This window comes from Salvelinus fontinalis, chromosome 6 (genome assembly GCF_029448725.1).
Source record: "Salvelinus fontinalis isolate EN_2023a chromosome 6, ASM2944872v1, whole genome shotgun sequence".
Taxonomy (NCBI): Eukaryota; Metazoa; Chordata; class Actinopteri; order Salmoniformes; family Salmonidae; genus Salvelinus; species Salvelinus fontinalis.
Genome location: NC_074670.1, coordinates 7,541,993 through 7,563,179, shown reverse-complemented (window position 1 = coordinate 7,563,179; position 21,187 = coordinate 7,541,993). Strand labels below are relative to the sequence as shown.

Sequence of the window (21,187 nt, the reverse complement as noted above, 5' to 3'; positions counted from 1 at the left end):
CATGACTTCAGTCACAATAAGAACAGTTTTTAATAAAAGGTGACCAATAGAATTGTAAGAAATACAATTTTATTACATTTTTAATTCCAGATGCTTGCATACAGAATTCAGAAAATCAATAATAGCTTTACCACTGGAATTGTAGACTGAAAGAAACAAATCTTTCATGTAAAATGTAGTACCATAATGTAAACTAGTTGTAGCTGCAGGTTATCAACATGAAAGACATCCACCTGTGTGTTCAATATCACTTCATATTGTAACAGACCAATGCAAGAGAAACCATGAGTCTCAGTGTCCAGTCAAGAGACAACTGCTCTGTCACGGACATGTTTACAACTAATGATGGCTTAAGTGGCCCGGCCATTTTCACTTTGGGACAGTGAGTGTTCCAGCACTGGTATTTTATGTCAGCACAAAGCAGACCCATGTTGCCCTTCACCCTGAGAACATATACATCTAATAAACTCTGTCTTCAATTTGTGCAGCATCCATTCTCTAAGGAATCTATAATACATATCAAACTGGTTGTTAATTGGATTCTCAGCCAATCATCTGGATATGAATAATCATTGAAGATTGTTGTATATCACCCTTTTCACACTGCCAAGTTACGTGTCCACCGTCGGTAATGGAACCATGCGGGAAAGGAAACCATGGAGAATGTATCCGAGTCAGCCCAATACGGTGCAGGTCGGTAATGGAACCATGAAGAGAATGTATCCGAGTCAGCCCAATACGGTGCAGGTCGGTAATGGAACCATGAAGAGAATGTATCCGAGTCAGCCCAATACGGTGCAGGTCGGTAATGGAACCATGAAGAGAATGTATCCGAGTCAGCCCTATACGGTGCAGGTCGGTAATGGAACCATGAAGAGAATGTATCCGAGTCAGCCCAATACGGTGCAGGTCGGTAATGGAACCATGAAGAGAATGTATCCGAGACAGCCCAATACGGTGCAGGTCGGTAATGGAACCATGAAGAGAATGTATCCGAGTCAGCCCAATACGGTGCAGGTCGGTAATGGAACCATGAAGAGAATGTATCCGAGTCAGCCCAATACGGTGCAGGTCGGTAATGGAACCATGAAGAGAATGTATCCGAGTCAGCCCAATACGGTGCAGGTCGGTAATGGAACCATGAAGAGAATGTATCCGAGTCAGCCCAATACGGTGCAGGTCGGTAATGGAACCATGAAGAGAATGTATCCGAGTCAGCCCAATACGGTGCAGGTCGGTAATGGAACCATGAAGAGAATGTATCCGAGTCAGCCCAATACGGTGCAGGTCGGTAATGGAACCATGAAGAGAATGTATCCGAGTCAGCCCAATACGGTGCAGGTCGGTAATGGAACCATGAAGAGAATGTATCCGAGTCAGCCCAATACGGTGCAGGTCGGTAATGGAACCATGAAGAGAATGTATCCGAGTCAGCCCAATACGGTGCAGGTCGGTAATGGAACCATGAAGAGAATGTATCCGAGTCAGCCCAATACGGTGCAGGTCGGTAATGGAACCATGAAGAGAATGTATCCGAGTCAGCCCAATACGGTGCAGGTCGGTAATGGAACCATGAAGAGAATGTATCCGAGTCAGCCCAATACGGTGCAGGTCGGTAATGGAACCATGAAGAGAATGTATCCGAGTCAGCCCAATACGGTGCAGGTCGGTAATGGAACCATGAAGAGAATGTATCCGAGTCAGCCCAATACGGTGCAGGTCGGTAATGGAACCATGAAGAGAATGTATCCGAGTCAGCCCAATACGGTGCAGGTCGGTAATGGAACCATGAAGAGAATGTATCCGAGTCAGCCCAATACGGTGCAGGTCGGCATGATAGTGTGAAAACAGGTATTAGGAGGCGCTCACACAGGCTGCCCAATTCTGACCAATCACATCAGCTCTTTTGACAAGAATTGGGCAAAAGATCAGAATTAGGCAAAAATCAAAACTTGCACCTGGGGGGGGGGGGGGGGCTCAGGACCCTGCCTTAGCGAGCCAAACTGAAAAAAGGTTTGAAAGATTGGGTTCTGTCAAGGAGAGGGGAAGAGTTGCAAGATTGTAGTCAGTAGGGTTATGATAGGCTAAAGGCTAGAGCCAATCACCAAAGAGCATTCTGTGTAACAGACAGATGATGGCCTGGTCCGGACATCCAGGGATGGTCAACTCCAGTCCTTCTGGGGCCTGATTGTTGTCATATTTTTGCTGCAGCTAACACAACTGACTCCAATAATGAACTAATCATGATCCTCAGTTTAGAATGCAATGTGTTTAATCAGCGGTGTTTGCTATGAATGGGGTAATAGTGTGACACCACTGCGACCCTGATGACTGGACTTTCCCATCCCTGATCTACATGCATGTATTTCATCTGTCATAATGTGTTTTTAACAAGCCTTTATTGAGCTACATAATCCACTGCTTCCATTTCAACCAAGTCAAAATGTCTCTTTCCCGGCCGGGTGTGTAAGTTCTAGCGAATAGCCTTCACAGGACTCTTGAAGCTGGAGGCAGCCTGGAGTTGGAGTTGATAAGCCATGGGGTGGATCTTGAAGCCATAAAGCCTGAGAAAAAACAACTAAATATTACAACACAATAACACAGTGTGGATAGTAGAAGGCTGCTAACATGTCTCAATCTCCTTACCGAGGGAAAACATGTCATCTTCAAATCAAGCAAATGCTTTTTGTTACAGTTCCCAGCTGAACATGAATTATGTAATAACACTAACAAATCATATGTAATCAAATGGGCCAAACAGAGCATCTTGATGAATTTGCAAAGATAATTATAGAAATAAACCTTGGCACAAACTGGTTGGCAGGTCGTTTTGGCCGGTACTCTGGGTGCACCATAAATAGCATGTGGGGGAAGCCTGTCCCAAAGTAGGCCCCGTCCGTGTGGTGGTGCCGGGAGGACTTGGGGGTGTACACATCCATGCACTTTGGACAATACAGCTTCACCATCGCCTCACCTGGGATGTCTGACAGACCTATGGGAGAGGAGAGATCAACATCTATGTAACACAGCTGAGGGCACAGAAGTCTATTCTGGTGTCAGCTGGCAATTAAATATTGATCAAATATATTTACTGTGCAAGCAAGAGTAATCTTTTTGAAGATTCCCTCAGACCTGTGTGAAATACTGCTGACAATCTGTGATATAGTTCAAAGGTGACTGGAGAGAAATGGTTCAATTTCATGAGAAGAGAAGAGGTATGTTCTGTAAGTGAACAGGAGTATGAACACATTAAAGTCAAACTCACCAATAGGAAGCATGGGTTGATTCTCACAGTACACTCTTGGGCAATAGCCAAAGTCCCCTTGTTGGTACTTATCCAGCTGCAAACCAAAAACTATTTCAATGTGAAACATGGTCACACAGCTAGCCCAAGAAAGCCAAACTAACTACATAAACAGACAGGTAGAATTTAGAACAGGGGTCTCCAACCTTTTCTAGCATGAGCTACTTAAAACCAACAAAAAAATGAAACATGTCACGAGCTACATTTTTATTTTATAGCTTTCAAATAGTTGTTTTGTCAATATACCTGGTAAAATAATGGTTAATAGACAACCAAGTGGCCCCATAAAATTATATTCCAAATTTTCCTGAATTCTCTTTTCACTGTTTTATTTCTCCTGGTTTGGGATTATTATTATTATTAGTAACATTTGCTCAATATTACATTTCTTCATAGAGAAAGAAGGAAAATGGTTGTTCTGAGTCCATGTCAAAGCTTAAAAATCACATGAGAAGACCATTTTTGAGGTCTGGGAAAAAAACTAACCCATTTTAATTTGAGTGTAATTTACCCTTTAATTGCACATCTCGCAAGAGAGGAATGTGTCAGTCTAGTGATGTTGATGCAGTTACCTACTGCTGCAGCACGTCATGACAGAGTTTGCAAAACAAATCGGCACCTCATTGATACAAATAATCATCACGATAGTTCTGTCAGATAAGCCTACTTTGCAATATGCATTTAATTGAGAACGTTTTTTGGGAACGTTTTTTCCAGTCTACCCAAAAGACTCCGGTCGCTAACTGGCTACACACAGACAAATGAGCACCCTAAACAGACAGGGGCAATATTGCTGGAAATTAAATTGGCAGATTGTGTTACGTTTGGCTTTTTAAGCCAATAGTGGCTAACTAGGGGTTGGACAATGTCAACGTGGCTTTGATAGCCGGGAGCTTTACATTTATGAGTTTGCCACAGAACACATGAAAAAAATGCATGTAATTTCAAAATTGATTGGCGAGCTACTCCTAGGTGGGATGCGAGCTACTGGTAGCTCACAGTCTACCTGCTGGAGACCCCTGATATAGAGATTATCCAGACTCCAGAACAATATATACAGATGTAGGGTTTACTACCATCTGAGCGATGCCTCTGTTGGTGAGGATGTAGCGTGCGTGGATCAGCCCGTACAGCATCTCTGCTGCCTGCTCTATCAGGTCACTCTGGTTGGGGTTGTCCTCCAGCTCCTCATCTGACAGACAGACATGACAGTGAGGCTTTCAGATCAACACACAAGGTACACAGAAGCCTATAGTGACATGGTGCATGAATAAAGCACTGGGAGGCAGCATTATAGCGTCTACAGGTCTTTCCTTTCTTTATACACACACATAAATGAGGCTTTCAGATCAACACAAGGTAGACTTCAGCCTATAGATGAATCAAAGTATGTAGTCACAGTACTGTGTCCTTGGGTCTTTTGAAAGGCACTTGTAAATACAAACACAACTGATAAATTAGCCTATAGGAAGTGTCAGTGTGAAGTCATGCCAGACGGTGTAGTGATGAGCTCACCTGGCTCCAGGTCCAGGATCATGTCAAGGGCCTGGCGGTAGTGTGGCACCTGCTCATTGAGCCCTGTCAGGTTAAACTTGTCCTGAATGTAGTCCTCATCAACCTTGTGAAGTGGAATGGATCAACATGGTTAGTAGCTTTCAGCTGCCAAACACTGTCTACTACGCTTTATGAATAGGCCACGGTTGGTCAATTGCATAACAGGTTAAAGGGATTACTTCAGTATTGGCAATTAAGACAAGCAGAAGAGTTAAAGGTAGAATTAAGCAACGTAGCCTACACGGTGCATGCACTGTGTTTGAATATCTGAAGATACCACCATGCAATAACAAGCTCATGTCACGGTTACACACTATGGCATCAATACAAAACCACCCTATGACTTTAAACACTGTATTCTGGTCCTCTTTCACATGGAATTCTCCATCTGTGTTTAGGGTATATTTGGCTGGTAGCTGTAACAGTTCATTCTGTATTTCAAACACTCAACTAGCTTCACAAACAGTTGGCTAAGTCAGAGCAATAGTATTTCCCCTGTCTGTCCTTCTCATTCTGTGATGTTCTGACTTAACTAGCTATCTACTCACCTCACAGAAGAACTCATTCCCCCTCAGGCCACAGAACCAGGAGATCCAGGACACCTCCTCCGAGCTGCTCATCCTCTGAACAAGTGGGGGGTGATGGTGCAACGGCATGCAAAAATTACATGCATTTCAGAATTTCCATTGATGCACTAGAATTTAAAGCTAGCTGGGCCAAGCATTTCGCTACACTCGCAATAACATCTGCTAACCATGTGTATGTGACCAATAACATTTGATTTTAGCTAGTGGTGTATTCCATTCTGGTCCAGGGACCTGAAGTATGTGTACACTGCAGGCTTTATTTCTGCCCCAGATATGCTAGCTAGCTAATCTAATCAAATCATCAAGCCCAGATGTGTTAGTACTGGGCTAGAACAAAAACCTATTGTTAGTCAAATTATGCATAAAGAACTCTAACTAGCTAACGTTAGCTACATAGAAACGCTAGCTAGCTAACTCCGTGTTTGCTAGCTAGTTACGTTAGTTTAATTAATAACGTTAGCTAGGTAACGGACATTTTCCACACGCATGAAATCCATACAGATTTGAAACTAAACAATTAATTTAGTACTGTGTAAATCCAAATGTGTTGTGTCAGCACACGTTTACTCACCCTCTTTTATGTTAGCTAGATAGATCTACCGGTAGCTACTTTGCTAACTAGCTAGCACCTTAGCTAACTGCTGTAAACAAGAATACTACTTCCGGTGGAATCTTCGGCTTCCCCGACCTGTGTTGATGAACAGTTTGCTCTTCCAGTCAAACCGCGAAGTACTAGTGATGGGTCGTTCGCGAACTCCAGCTCGCATATCAGAAGAGCCCAATCTATTTATAAAAATATTTAAAAAATAAGATATGAATAATCTAAAGATTTAAATTAATAGAATTAACTAATTCAAAGAACGAAAAAAATAAAAAATAATAATAGGGCCTAAATGCTCAAGCGCACTCATTCGTTCTGACTGTAGGGCTGAAATGCAGGGGAAATGTTTTTGGGGGATTCAGTTCATTTGCATGGCATAGAGGGACTTTGCAATTAATTGCAATTCATCGGATCACTCTTCATAACATTCTGGAGTATATGCAAATTGCCATCATACAAACTGAGGCAGCAGACTTTGTGAAAATTAATATTTGTGTCGTTCTCAAAACTTTTGGCCACGACTGTACTAGCAAATACTCACCTTTAACCTGTAGCTTGACCTCAAAGCAGTGTTTATTTTGTCCCATCTGCAACCTACATCTGTACCATCGGCTGTGACTGTACTCCACCATGGAGAAAGCCAAAGATGCATCTCCTGAACTGAGATTCCCTCGAAAGCGCACTCTTTTTCCTAGGAATGTTTGGTTGGAGATATCTGTAGGTTATTGAAGTATTTGGATCTCACTGCCTCCCTTGATCTCTGCCCAGGACACCGATGATATTTGGGTCTTTCCTGTTGTCATGTTCAACAGGCAAGGCAGGGTAGCTATCCCGTTGGGTGCTGCTATAACTGAAGGTAGGATTTTGCATTCTTTGGAGGAGAAGAGGGGCTTACTCAAACAAGTTTGACTCTATTTTTATTCGACACTTACATAGAAAGAAAGGGAATATATAATTTTACCTTTTCACTTTTAGAGTGATGTTTTTCACCATTACACAAACACTCAAAGCTGTTATGGGATTCTATCATTTTATCAGAAATTCTGACAATTGATATACTTTGTTAAGTATATTCAATCAAGAGCTTGATATGAGGTTCTGCAGCTGCACACACGTTTTTCACCATCAAATGGACAAGCCTATGGATCAATCAAACCTTTCTTTATTCCTTACAATGAAACCTGTATAACCCAGTTCATTTGACATTCAGTTTTTATTTGACCAGATTGGATCCTTAACGTAATTGCATTCAGGGCAGATCTGAAAAAGTCTTGCGTTGCGGTGGTCCACTCTCTTTGGGATCCTGGTCTTTTCCTTTCTCCTCAAACATCAAGATCCTTCGGCAGAGAAAAATAAACCAACACAAATTATTACACAAGTCATGTAGCAAAAATACATATAGCCATAAAGGATATACAGTGGATTACAAAAGTTCAGAATCGTATTCAGAAGTTTCATTTCAGGTCAAATGTAATGCCTTCATTAATGTAGTGTCAGTTTCCTTCTAACTTACAGTCGGAGTATGGAATTCCTCTTCCCTAGCATCATATTGAGAAAGTCTGTGTAACAGAACGTGTCTCGTGCAGCGCCGCCAACCACATCTGACATCATCTTTTTCAGCTCCAAGTGAGTCTTTGCCACGCCCAGCTTCTCCAACATGCGCTTCAGCCCCATCATGTCTGACACAGAGCGAGAGAGAGAGGCCGTGACAAAGATAGTTCACATGGATGGCTCAATGTTGTCCTCATGATTAGCCTAATCTTGTTATTATCAGGATTGTCGTAAAAAAAAAGAAGGCAATTTTACCAATGTCTCCTTGGTCATTGAGATCAAATTCCATGTATTTGTCTGTAAAACAATATAGAACACATTACAATTATTATTTCATTGTTGATTCATTCAATAAGGAAACATAACTGTCTGATCAATGTGCAGTTAAAATACTTGAAATCTCACTTTTAAACATTTCCAGTTTTGAGCTGAGGTCCTCCTCCTCTGCATATTTAGGATCTGTGAGAAAAACCTTCAGAATAGAATACCACAAGGCAGACGTCGAGATTAGATAGTGTCCGTGGTGACCTGTCATTCAGCCACACAAAAAACAACATGTTTTGCATGTTACTTTGGCATTAGTATGTGTCACGTATCAGTTTGCAAACAATTAAAAAAAAATTTTTTTTTTTTATTTGATTTATTTCACCTTTATTTAACCAGGTAAACTGGTTGAGAATAAGTTTTCATTTACAACTGCGCCATGGCCAAGATAAAGCAAAGCAGTGCGACACAAACAACAACACAGATTCGAGTAGCTCTCGTCGTTGATAAACTATATATTGATAACCAGTTGTTCAGAGACACAAAGACTACTCCATGGTTATTTTAAAAATTACAAAGTTCTCATAGATGAGGAAAATAAACACAATTCAAGCCCGCTTTTCTATAAATCTTCACATATAACTAATTGAACACAAGCACTATTTCTACATAGTAAAGATAAAAACTAAGTAAACAGAAGGCACAGTATGTGTGGATGGTGTGGTGTGTGTTTATTTTATTTGTTATGTTTGGAAAGTTGAGTGAGTGAGTAATGAAATGGTTGCATATCCCAGTGCCAATGTATTGCTGTGAGCCGTGTATGAGAGGGCTTTCAATGTTGTTCAGATGATGGATATACTTTTATAATGAATTATACGTCTTATTTATGTATTGTCCTATCATGGGGAACTACATTTTTAAAATAAATTATATCTAATTATTTATTATCCTATTTTAATGGTACGGTCCATGGCCCTATACCCTAGACACCCACACGAATGGCCCAGATACTAAGGAGAAGTCCCTAACTGTTTTATGTGCATGCTGTAAGCGGTCTGTATGCAGCCAAAATGAGGTCGGAGACCAAGAGCAGCACTGCCCCCTCAAGATTCTGAGCCTGCTTGGCAGGGTTGGTCCTGCAAAGCCAAAGCCCCCTAAAGGGAGAGCATAATAAACAAGGAAATTCTCAAAGCTGCTAATGAGAACCTTGACGACCTTGTACCTAGCCGGTGGGGATTCCGGTGGGGTGCCCCCACCCAGGCAGTGGCAGTGCTGGCAACACTAGCTGCAGTAACCCATGGGGAGGGGGTCACACTCGGACATTCAGAGAGGGGGTATATTATTGTGGCCCTGGTGGCACGAAACCAATTGGACTGCATGGAGATGCCTGGGAACATGGTCAAAACGGATGACCGTATTGTGGGTGTTTCAGGAAGAAGGTGTACATTTGACCTCCATCATCTAGGATGTGACAATGGTAAATAAATCTCTACATTTATGCTCATTTTTTGCGCGGTCTTGCAGGCCTTCTCATGCAGCTGCAACTGCAAGTACATTTGTAAATCATGACCCATCTTGAGTTGGGCTCTGGGATGGTGCAACTGTTGAGAGGGTGAGCTTATGGTTGTGTGGGGGTAAGGGATGAATGTGTGTGGGTGTATGTGTGTATCCCACAACTGTTGCGAAGGAAGAAGTAAAAGATGTTAGGGACTATAGAGGATGATCCACAGCAATATGTAATAAAAATCGAGGTGAGGGCGATGGAAATGCATTTGGCAATGGATCTGCTTCGGTTCGGTGGATGGCGCTGTGTGCACTTTTCGAAGGATGGATCCCAGTCGGTCCGGGGCTGTGCGATGCGGGGGGTCGGGGGTGGTCTGCCAGGCATTGGGATGACAACCCAACTCGAGATGGGGGCTTTTGGCGGGTGGAATAGTGGGGACCAATTGGAGGTTTGCTTAGTGGAGATGCAAATGTCATGGTACAACTTTATAGACACTCAATCATTATGTTACATTTTAATAGGACGTTTACAAACATATATTTTGATAAAAATAATTGAAAGGTGTGTCTCATTATGGTAAGTGGTGAAATAAGTATAGCCAGTAACAATTGTAATGGCTTAGCAGATAATAGGAAAAGACGATCAGTATTTACCTGGCTAAAAGAGAAGGATTATAATATCTATTGTTTACAGGAAACCCATTCGACAGTTTTAGATGAAGTTTTGTGGAAAAAGAACTGGGGGGGGCGAAATATATTTCTCCCATGGGCAAAGAAATTCAAAGGGGTGATGGTTTTAATTAATAATAACTTTGATCCAATGTGCAACTTGTCCAAACAGATCCTCAAGGTAGATGGATTATTTTAAATATGTTATTGGACAATAAACATATATGGCTTATTAACCTATACGGTCCGAATAATGATGATCCAAGCTTCTTTGACAATATATGTAAGAATGTATCAACTCTACAAGCAACACTAGACTCTATTATTATAGTGGGAGATTTTAATACGGTCTTAAATACCTCTATGGACCGGAAAGGAAATCACACTACAAACTATCACCCTCAGGCACTTAAGGAAATCAGGAATGTCATGGATGTATTGGAATTAGTGGATATATGGAGACTTAAATACCCTGACCTAGTGAGATATACATGGCGGAGGCTTAATCAAGCTAGTCGCCTTGACTACTTTCTTATATCATTCTCTCTGGCACCAAAAGTTAAAAAGTGTTTGATAGGGGACAGAATGCGGTCGGACCATCACATAATTGGCATATATATTACTCTTACAGAATTTCCACGTGGGCGAGGATATTGGAAATTTAATCAAAGCCTACTAGATGATAAATTGTTTAGAACTAGGACAGAAGAATTTATAACTGACTTTTTTAGACATAACATAGGTACAGCAGATCCCCATATTGTATGGGACACTTTTAAGTGTGCCTTTAGAGGCCATGCAATTCAGTACTCATCTATAAAACAAAAGCAATTTAGATCAAAAGAGTCCATATTAACAAAGGAAATTGAAGGACTAACAGTACAGTTAGATAACAATAAAAACGGTACCAACGGTATCTCTTATAAAATGGGTTAAAATTATGTATAGTAACCCTAGGTGTAAAATAGTAAATAATGGCTACATCTCAGAAAGTTTTAAACTATCTAGAGGAGTAAAACAAGATTGTCCACTATCGGCATATCTATTTATTATTGCCATCGAAATGTTAGCTGTTAAAATTAGATCAAACATTAATATTAAGGGATTAGAAATCCAGGGCCTAAAAACTAAGGTGCCATTGTACGCTGATGATTCATGTTTTCTTTTAAAACCACAATTAGAGTCTCTCCACGGCCTCTTAGACTGCGTAGAGGTAGATCAGGGAATCACTCGCAGCAAGAGCGACATCATTGATATATACAGAGAAAAGAGTCGGCCCAAGAATTGAACCCTGTGGTACCCCCATAGAGACTGCCAGAGGTCCGGTAAACAGGCCCTCCGATTTGAACCAGGCGAGACAGTCATTTGAGAAACCAAGGCTATTGAGTGTGCCAATAAGAATACGATGATTGACAGAGTCGAAAGCCTTGGCCAGGTCGATTGAAGACGGCTGCACAGTACTGTCTTTTATCGATGGCGGTTATGATATCGTTTAGTACCTTGAGCGTGGCTGAGGTGCACCCGTGACCAGCTCGGAAACCGGATTGCACAGCTGAGAAGGTACGGTGGGATTTCGAAATGGTCAGTGATCTGTTTATTATCTTGGCTTTCGAAGACTTTAGAGAGGCAGGGCAGGATGGATATAGGTCTATAACAGTTTGGGTCTAGAGTGTCACCCCCTTTGAAGAGGGGGATGACCGTGGCAGCTTTCCAATCTTTAGGGATCTCGGACGATACGAAAGAGAGGTTGAACAGACTGGTAATAGGGCTTGCAACAATGGCGTTGGATAGTTCTAGAAGTAGAGGGTCCAGATTGTCTAGCCCAGCTGATTTGTACTGGTTCAGGTTTTGCAGCTCTTTCAGAACATCTGCAATCTGGATTTGGAAGCTGGGGAACAAGTAGATGCGGGGGGGTGGAGCTGTTGGCCGGGGTAGGGCTAGGCAGGAGGAAGGCATGGCCAGCCGTAGAAAAATGCTTATTGAAATTTTCGATTGACATGGATTTATCGGTGGTGACAGTGTTACCTAGCCTCAGTGCAGTGGGCAGCTGGGAGGAGGTGCTCTTGTTCTCCATGGACTTTACAGTGTCCCAAAACTTTCTGGAGTTAGAGCTACGGATGCAAGTTTCTGTTTGAAAAAGCTAGCGTTTGCTTTCCTGACTGACTTTGTGTATTGGTTCCTGACTTCTCTGAAAAGTTGCATATCACGGGGACTATTCGATGCTATTGCAGTCCACCACAGGATGTTTTTGTGCTGGTCAAGGACAGTCAGGTCTGGAGTGAACCAAGGGCTATATCTGTTCTTAGTTCTACATTTTTTGAAAGGGGCATGCTTATTTAGATGGTGAGGAAATTACTTTTAAAGAATGACCAGGCATCCTCGACTGATGGGATACCCGGGCCAGGTCGTTTAGAAAGGCCTGCTCGCAGAAGTGTATAGATATATAAGATATATCATAGAGTTAATAAACATGGTCTCTTTTTTGTTTTCTTGAGTAAGGCAGCTCCAAAATGCAGATGTTTCAGCCTAGCTCAGGGCTTTCTGTGGTGGTTGGGCAGCCAGCAGAAAATACGAAGCGTTGCACCATGATTAGTTCAGTGTTCTGTCACTCATGAGGACACTACATTACCGCCAAGTCTAAAGGTAGAGCTCGAAAATTCAAGCCCCTTGGGTGCTGCCATAGAGTTACATTAGAAGTACCCATCCAATAATTTATACATTTGTTCCCCATAATGACGAAGTGAAAACAGGTTTTTAGAAATGTTTGCAAAAAAACTAAACAGAAATACATTATTTACATAAGTATTCAGACACTTTGTTACGAGACTCTAAATTGAGCTCAGGTGTATCCTGTTTCCATTGATCATCCTTGAGATGTTTCTACAACTTGATTGATTGATTTCTACAACTTGACAGCAGAAAATATAGAGTGTTGCGCCGTGATTGGCTCAGTGTTCTGTCACTCATGGGGACACTACGTCACCGCCAAGTCTACGGGTAGAGCTCAAAAATTCAAGCCCCTTGGGTGCTGCCATAGAGTTACATTAGAAGTGCCCATCCAAGTAGGCTCACGGTCATTGGCCACAGATAAAATGACGTCAAATCACGTTATATCTACAGTAGCTTTGATTGGACTGATCATGTCAACATCATACTTTCAAAATCTTAGCTAGCAGTCACCATCATGAATCAAGTCGACAATGTACTGGCAAATCCTTTTTAATACTTGTCTTGTGAAGATAAATAATGAAGAGAAATTATAGATAAAACGTATCAGTACTCATCGCCCATTGGACATAAACATTACACAACAAGTTGGGAATCGCAAATTCAACAATGAGTGTTTTGGAAGGAATCAGTGGCTAACTGCAAGCATTCCAAACCAATCATTATCAAAGAAACATCGTGCCGCGCTCAAAACAACTGTTAACTTGGAACTGCAAAATCTGACTTTCGTGAGTTCAAGACAACTCGAAAATCTGGGAAAAACAAGCTACGACTGGGAAAATAAGTTTTGAACTTTCTTCCAACTCAGAATTGTAAATCGGGAACTCGGCCCTCGTTCTAGAGCTACGACCTGAAGATCACTGTTGTCATCATGATTTTCCCAAGTTCCCAGTTGTCTTGAAAGCACCATAAATTTAGAGAATGCCAGACTTTGATGACAAAGTTTAATGACAAAATATGTCCACAAAGGACCGCTGGGCCACCTTCCTGTTCAAGTGAGCACAGCACAACAAGGTGAGTCCAAAAATGTCTTGTATGCTGCTGCATAAATGATGTAATATGCCAGGGAGATATGTATACTGTAGCTAAGAAAGTAATAGTAAGTGTATGTTGTGTAGTAAGATCTTAGTAGCCCATGTGCCTCACCCTAATAATTTAAAACATTTTTCCTACTGTTCTGACTTGGTGGTGCACATGTAGCCTATAACCTGTTTTTGATAAATGTAATCATCGATTCTTTTTTTATCTTACGGTTCTGACTTGGTGTACATGGAGAGCACTGTAAGAACGGCCCATGTTCTGAATTCTGTCGCTGTACAATTAAAAAGTGCTGAACAAACATTTATATCGACTACATCCATCCTAGCTCACTCATTAATGTCTTAATCAAAATTACGGATTGCCTCTTATCTACTTGTCGTCCCCTTATGCCATAGTTTGTACATCTCAATTGACAGTAGAAACCACATCTGTTTAAGGAAGTCAGCCATATATAGATAGTTTTTTAAAGGCAGTAAATGAGGCTGAATGTACTGTTTCGCTGCCAGACAAGGCTCAGCTGATAGCCAAGTGTAGCTGTGATATTATGCAATTCATGTATTGTTTAGTGTTGTGTATTGGCTTTGCTGGCATGCATCCCACAATTTTATTTTCCCCCACCAAGATTTACATGCTAAAATTGCCACTGTATAGTGTACATAGATAATAAGATGCCAATAATACTATAGCTAGATAATACTACCATAATAACATTTATAGACAGATGAACAACAGACCTCATTAAAGGAGTTCAGTTTCACATCCTGCTGAGACTTGAGGAATCCAAATGCTTTCCCTCCTGAAATGATATGAGGATCAACTCAGAAAACATGTTATTACTTACTTCCTTGTTGGTGATCTATCCACACAACCCTCACACATTCACAGGATATAACTAAAGCTAACAGATTTGATTTCTTTGATTGATTTAGCTATAACACTTTATTTCTTTAATAAATTGTTTCTAAAATCTGTGGAGTGCATATCGACAGACAGGCAGACGGACGGACAGCGTGAGATGAGACATATGACACAGAGACTTACCTTGCAAATGTTTGTCCATGTCAATCTGCTGTTATTTGGTGGATCATAGAGTAGTCAAAGGGACCAGGGGTTGCTGGGTGTTGTGTCATGAACACTGAAAGTGTAAAGTATGTATCTGTATTTTGTGACAGAAGAGGAAGTGTGGGGAGTTAAAGTTAGAGTGTGGTCATTTGCTAAGTTCCCCTCTCACATCCACTCACAGCAGACGGAATAGACAGAGAACAAAGAGAGTCTATGGAGGGGACAATGAACTGGGGGGTTTGCATTTGACATACGCTAGACTAGGCTACCACATAAACACTGCACACTACATTATTGTCTACATATTAAAAAACTATTCAAGTCCTTTCATCAAAATGTGTAAGCATTTTTGTAACTTTATTTAACTAGGCAAGTCAGTTAATAACAAATTTGTATTTTCAATTACAGCAGATTTGTACCTTGTCAGCTCAGGGATTTAAACCTGCAACCTTGCAGTTAATAGTCCAACAATCTAACCACTAGGCTACCCTGCCATCCCATATAGCGTTAGGTACAAGGAAGGAATGCATATAATTCTTTTTTATTTAGCTAGGCAAGTCAGTTAAGAACAAATTCTTATTTACAATGACGGCCTACCTCGGCCAATTGTGCGCAGCCCTATGGGACTCCCAATTACAGCCAGATGTGATGCAGCCAGGATTTGAGCCAGATACTGCAGTGATGCCTCTGCACTGTCTTAGACCACTGCGCCACTTGGGATGTAACATGTAACAGTACGGTTAGGCTAAGTATTGTAGAACTAATTGGATAAATGTGAAAATTACAGGGTTCCTGTGTGGCACAGGGTCAAAGGCACTGCATCTCAGTGCACAAGGTGTCACTACACTCCCTGGTTCAAATCCAGGTTGTATCACATCCGGCTGTGATTGAGAGTCCCATAGGGTGGTGCACAATTGTCCCAGCATCATCCAGGTTTGACTGGGGTAGGCCGTCATTGTAAATAAGAATTTCTTCTTTACTTTTTTGCCCGTTTAAATATATGTATATATTTTTAAGCAAATAACTTGTTCTCAGTCCTTGACACTAGATGGCACTGTTAAGCATATAATCTTCAAAACAACATTATTTTTATGTGGGAAGTCAATAAATGTTTCCCCGCAAATGTGTATTCATGACCCATATAGAAACTAGGGCTTGGAGAACTGAGATTGGGGTGTGAGATGAGAGACTAACTTGATAAGGAACTTCATCCACTCACATGGATAATGGCACTGTTTCAGTCACACGGGTTATCAATACTTCTGTTGCTCATCACAACACAGTCTGCTGGTGAGGAGTCATTCTTGATTAAATTGCACTTGATTTAATTGTCTGAAAGTGATTTTTAGAGCAGTATGCATATTTCAAAAGTTCATAATGCTAATTGATCTCTTTTTTTCGTAATTTCCCAGGAGCTGAGTCTTGTTCTCATGTAAAGGCGCTACAATTCATCACAGCTACTCAGGAAGAGGTAGCTGTCCTCCCCTGTTTCACATCAATCCGCAGAGATTCAGCAACCAGAGTGAAATGGACAAAACTTTCACTTAAATCTGAGGACATCTTGGTGTGGCCTGATGATCCATCTGTGGCCCATAAATCAGAACGTGTGGCCTTCGAGTCGGGAGCGGATGGTGTGGTGGCTGGAAACCTGTCCCTGTCTCTAAGAGATGTAAGGAAATCTGACGAAGGGCTTTATAGTTGCAAGGTCTGGCAGGGATGGAGTTGTATCATGGTGAAAAACATCACTCTAAAAGTGAAAGGTAAAATTATATATTCCCTTTCTTTCTATGTAAGTGTAAAAATAAAATAGAGTCAAACTTGTTTGAGTAAGCCTCTCTTCTCCTCCAAAGAATGCAAAATCCTACCTTCAGTTATGGCAGCACCCAACGGGATAGCTACCCTGCCTTGCCTGTTGAACATGACAACAGGAAAGCCCCAAATATCATCGGTGTCCTGGACAGAGATCAAGGGAGACAGTGAGATCCAAATACTTCAATACCCTACAGTTATCTCCAACCAAACATTCCTAGGAAAAGGAGTGCGCTTTGGAGGGAATCTCAGTTCAGGAGATGCATCTTTGGCTTTCTCCATGGTGGAGTACAGTCACAGCCAATGGTACAGATGTAGGTTGCAGATGGGACAAAATGAACGCTGCTTTGAGATCAAGCTACAGGTTAAAGGTGAGTATGTGCTAGTACATTCTTATTCGTAATATACAGTGCATTCGGAAAGTATTCAGACCCCTTGACTTTTTCCACATTTTGTTATGTTACAGCCTTATTCTAGAATTGTTAAAATTGTTTCGTTTCCTCATCAATCTACACACAATTCCCCATAATGACAAAGTGAAAACAGGTTTTTAGAATTTTTTGCAAATGTATAAAAAACAACAGAAACAGAAATACATTATTTACATAAGTATTCAGACCCTTTGCTGTGAGACCCAAAATTGAGCTCAGGTGTAGCTTGTTTCCATTGATCATCATTGAGATGTTTCTACAACTTGATTGGAGTCCACCTGTGGTAAATTCAATTGATTGTACATGATTTGGAAAGGCACACACCTGTCTATATAAAGTCCCCAGCGACGACCAGTCATTCATTTTTAATCCTTGTCATATGAAGAGATATAATGAAGAGAAATTATAGATAAAACATATCAGTACTCATCGGCCATTGGAAATACACATTACACAACAAGTTGGAAATCGCAAATTCAACATTGAGTGGTTTGGAAGGAATCAGTGGCTAACTGTAAGCATTGGGAAACAATCCTTAGCCTGCTATTCAGTGGAGTGGCTGTGTGGTGCCAAGTCTAAGATTAATGGTCTTTTTTCCTAGTCTAAAATTATAAATGTTCAACATTGGCCATGCTGTCAATGAAGCATGATTTGTGCCGCGCTCAAAACAACTGTTAACTCGGAACTGCAAAATCTGTTAAAGACAACTGGGAACTCTGGAAAAACGAGCTATGACTGTGAAAATAAGTTCTGTGTACGATATGTCCAAGAAGGACCGCTGGGCCACCTTCCTGTTCAGGTGAACACAGCACAACAAGCTGAGTCCAAAAATGTCTTGTATGCTGTTGCATAAATGATGTAATATACCAGGGAGATATGTATAGTGTAGTACATTGTATGTTGTGTAGTAAGCTGCTAGTAGCCCATGTGCCTCATACTAATAATTTGGTATATTTTCAGCTCTTAATTTCGCACTTGGTGGCGCACATGTAGCCTTTAAAATTTAATCATCTAATTTTGTAAGAACTTTCATTGTCTGCTTATATGCCCCCTTTATTTATCCTACGGTTCTGACTTGGTGTACAGGGAGATTACTGTAAGAACGGCCAATGTTCTGAATTCTGTCACTGTACATTTTAAAAGTGCTGAACAAATAGTTATATTGACTACGTCCGTCCTAGCTCGCTCATTGTCTTAATCAAAATTACGGATTGACTCTTATCCACTTGTCGTCCCCTTATGCCCTAGTTTGTACATATCAATTGTCAGTAGAATTCACAGTTGTTTAAGCAAGTCAGCCATATCAGCTATGTTTTTTTAAAGACAGTAAATGTGGCTGAATTAACTGTTCCGCTGCCAGACAAGGCTCTGCTGATAACCAGGTGTAGCCGTGGTAAGGTGTTGGGACTGCTGTTGGGACTCTGCTGTTGGGACAGCTTGTAGGCCCTAACAGGTTGTGGGCACCGTTTGTCCCTGTTATAGTGCAATTCATGTATTGTTTGTGTTGTGTAGTGGCTTTGCTGGCATGCATCCCACTTCTTTTTTTTGTTGCCTCATCAAGATTTACACTCTAAAATCGCCAATGAAGGTCCCACAGTTGACAGTGCATGTCAGAGCAAAAACCAAGCCATGAGGTTGAAGGAATTGTCCGTAGAGCTGAGAGACAGGATTGTTTCGAGGCACAGATCTGGGGAAGGGTACCAAAACATTTCCGCAGCATTGAAGGTCCCCAAGAACACAGTGGCCTCCATCATTCTTAAATGGAATAAGTTTGGAACCACCAAGACTCTTCCTAGAGCTGGTCACCCGGCCAAACTGAGCAAAAGGGGGAGAAGGGCCTTGGTCAGGGAGGTGACCAAGTACCCTATGGTCACTCTGAAAGAGCTCCAGAGGTCCTCTGTGGTGGTGGCAGCATCATACTGTGGGGATGTTTTTCAGCGGCAGGGACTGGGAGACTAGTCAGGATCGAGGGAAAGATGAACAGAGCAAAGTACAGGGAGATCCTTGTTGAAAGCCTGCTCCAGAGCGCTCAGGACCTCAGACTGGGGCGAAGATTCACCTTCCAACAGGACAACGACCCTAAGCACACGGCCAAGAGAACACAGGAGTGGCTTCGGGACAAGTCTCAGAATGTCCTTGAGTGGCACAGCCAGAGCACGGACTTGAACCCCATCTAACATGTCTGGAGAGACCTGAAAATAGCTGTGCAGCTACGCTCCCCATCCAACCTGACGGCTTGAGAGGATCTGCAGAGAAGAATGGGAGAAACTCCCCAAATACAGGTGTGCCAAGCTTGTAGCGCCATACCAAAGACTCAAGGCTGTAGTTGCTGCCAAAGGTGCTTCCACAAAGTACTGAGTAAAGCGTCTGAATAGTTATGTAAATGTGATATTTCCGTTTTTGATTTTTTATGACTTTGCAAACATTTCTAAAAAATAGTTTTTGCTTTGTCCTAATGGGGTATTGTGTGTAGATTGATGAGGGAAATAAACTATTTTATACATTTTAGAATAAGGCTGTAAGAACACAATATGTGGAAAACGACAAGGGGTCTGAATACTTTCCGAATGCACTGTATCTATATTTGTCAACCATTACATTAGCAATTTGATGTTCTATAAGGATCCTTTTCTACCATTGAAACAGAACAGGAAGAGGAGAACCTGGTTGTTAGGACTTTCACCACATCTGAACTAGCAAACCCTGGTAGGTGTACAATGTTTTTGTCTTATTTGTGTGTTTTATTTATTTAAAATAACAATTCTACTGAATATATTTGTGGACATATTTATCACCACTGGGTTTAGAGGACAAGAGACACGCGACAGGCTTTACACTCAGTTCAATCAAATGAGACCATGAATGACTGTCATCATATTATATTGATGCTCTACTCAGCAGTTACTGCCAGTCAGAGTCCAGAAAGAGTTGCGACTGCTACAGTTGGAACGGCTACTATAGCAGCTTCATCCATGTGTGTGATTGTCATAATGGCTCTTATGCTGGGATTGATCATTTGCCTCAGACGCCGCAGACACTCCGGTATGTACGGACACTACTCCGTTTATATTGACCTGGTAAAGTAAGGCTAAATGTTTTGAAACACACACTATTATTGTATTGTGAATCTGCCTCTCTCTCTTTCTCAGATGAAGATGAGTCTGACTGTAATACTTATGAAGATGTACAAGACCCTGGTAAGCCCGTTGATTATGTCTCATCCTGAATGTGCTCAGAGGGCTCCTGGTCCATCTAAATAACGTCTTCATCTATTTTTTTCACAGAAATGGGATCCAATTTTCAGTATTCCCTTGCAGAGTTTGACCAGAAGGACAACCTCTGCACTTGTGAGTTTTTTCCACAATATTTTTGTAGAAAAATGTTTAACCTGGGCCTCGAATCAATCCGGAACCACAGTAGATCCACGTTATAGGACGATTGGCATTTAAAGGCAATGCTACCTGGTTCGCGGAGATAGCACTCACGGTAAAATGCATATGTCAGCTCAATCGGAAATAACCTTTAAACATCAAGCACACTAAAATGCGGATCTTTCGCGATCTGGATTGAATCTAGTTTCTGGTCACTGTCTGAGTCCAGGTTCAGATGTTGTTTCTATCAACTTCAGTTCTGTCAACAATTAACATTTCATTCAAATGTATTTATTTTATTTCTTTCAGTTCAATGCCAGTGAAAAGAATAATCCTCTTTCAGTCAACACACCATGTCTTACTGAACCATCCACAAAACATCTGGAAATGCTTTTTTATGATATTCACACACTTATCTTTCAACCCCTGGTATAGCCTACATAGTATTACACAATAACAATCTTAGTTGTGAAATAATCAAATGGATGAGGTGACCAATTGTATTTAGCTTGATTTGATTGGATATATTCCTTTATTTGTGACCCCATGGTGGAACTTGTGCTGATGCTTTTCTACACCACAGGATGTGTAGTTGGGAGCTGTTCCAGACAGAGACATGCTCTTCTGGGGGTTTTACTTGTATTGCTAATGCTCACACACTGCCGTCCTGTATTAAATAAACACACTTATCTGTTCACTCTCATGTATTATGT

General features: G+C 41.3%; 3 protein-coding genes across 4 annotated transcripts; 1 reads left to right on the top strand and 2 right to left on the bottom strand.

The window, feature by feature from the left end:
• Positions 1-52: 52 nt before the first annotated feature.
• Positions 53-6,152, bottom strand: LOC129856921 (casein kinase II subunit beta-like). The gene is made up of 7 exons (XM_055924698.1): positions 6,017-6,152; positions 5,407-5,481; positions 4,820-4,922; positions 4,381-4,496; positions 3,266-3,341; positions 2,803-2,992; positions 53-2,564 (listed from the first exon to the last, which is right to left on the bottom strand). The coding sequence occupies exons 2-7, from the start codon at positions 5,476-5,478 to the stop codon at positions 2,474-2,476; spliced, it is 648 nt and encodes a 215-aa protein (XP_055780673.1). The 5' UTR covers positions 5,479-5,481; positions 6,017-6,152; the 3' UTR covers positions 53-2,473.
• A 1,040-nt stretch (positions 6,153-7,192) lies between these two features.
• On the bottom strand, positions 7,193-15,016 carry LOC129856917 (allograft inflammatory factor 1-like). Its single transcript, XM_055924677.1, has 6 exons — positions 14,843-15,016; positions 14,536-14,597; positions 8,003-8,069; positions 7,853-7,894; positions 7,560-7,725; positions 7,193-7,383 (listed from the first exon to the last, which is right to left on the bottom strand). Exons 1-6 carry the CDS (start codon positions 14,859-14,861, stop codon positions 7,296-7,298), a joined length of 444 nt encoding a protein of 147 aa, XP_055780652.1. The 5' UTR covers positions 14,862-15,016; the 3' UTR covers positions 7,193-7,295.
• A 771-nt stretch (positions 15,017-15,787) lies between these two features.
• On the top strand, positions 15,788-21,171 carry LOC129856916 (uncharacterized). 2 transcript variants are annotated; one of them, XM_055924676.1, is made up of 8 exons: positions 15,788-16,153; positions 16,276-16,623; positions 16,714-17,043; positions 19,750-19,809; positions 20,005-20,145; positions 20,253-20,300; positions 20,388-20,450; positions 20,784-21,171. In XM_055924676.1, exons 1-8 carry the CDS (start codon positions 16,090-16,092, stop codon positions 20,795-20,797), a joined length of 1,068 nt encoding a protein of 355 aa, XP_055780651.1. In that variant the 5' UTR covers positions 15,788-16,089; the 3' UTR covers positions 20,798-21,171. The 2 variants fall into 2 exon arrangements, with proteins under 2 accessions (XP_055780651.1, XP_055780650.1); XM_055924675.1 differs by having other exon boundaries at positions 15,789-16,153; positions 20,002-20,145.
• The last annotated feature ends 16 nt before the right edge of the window (positions 21,172-21,187 follow it).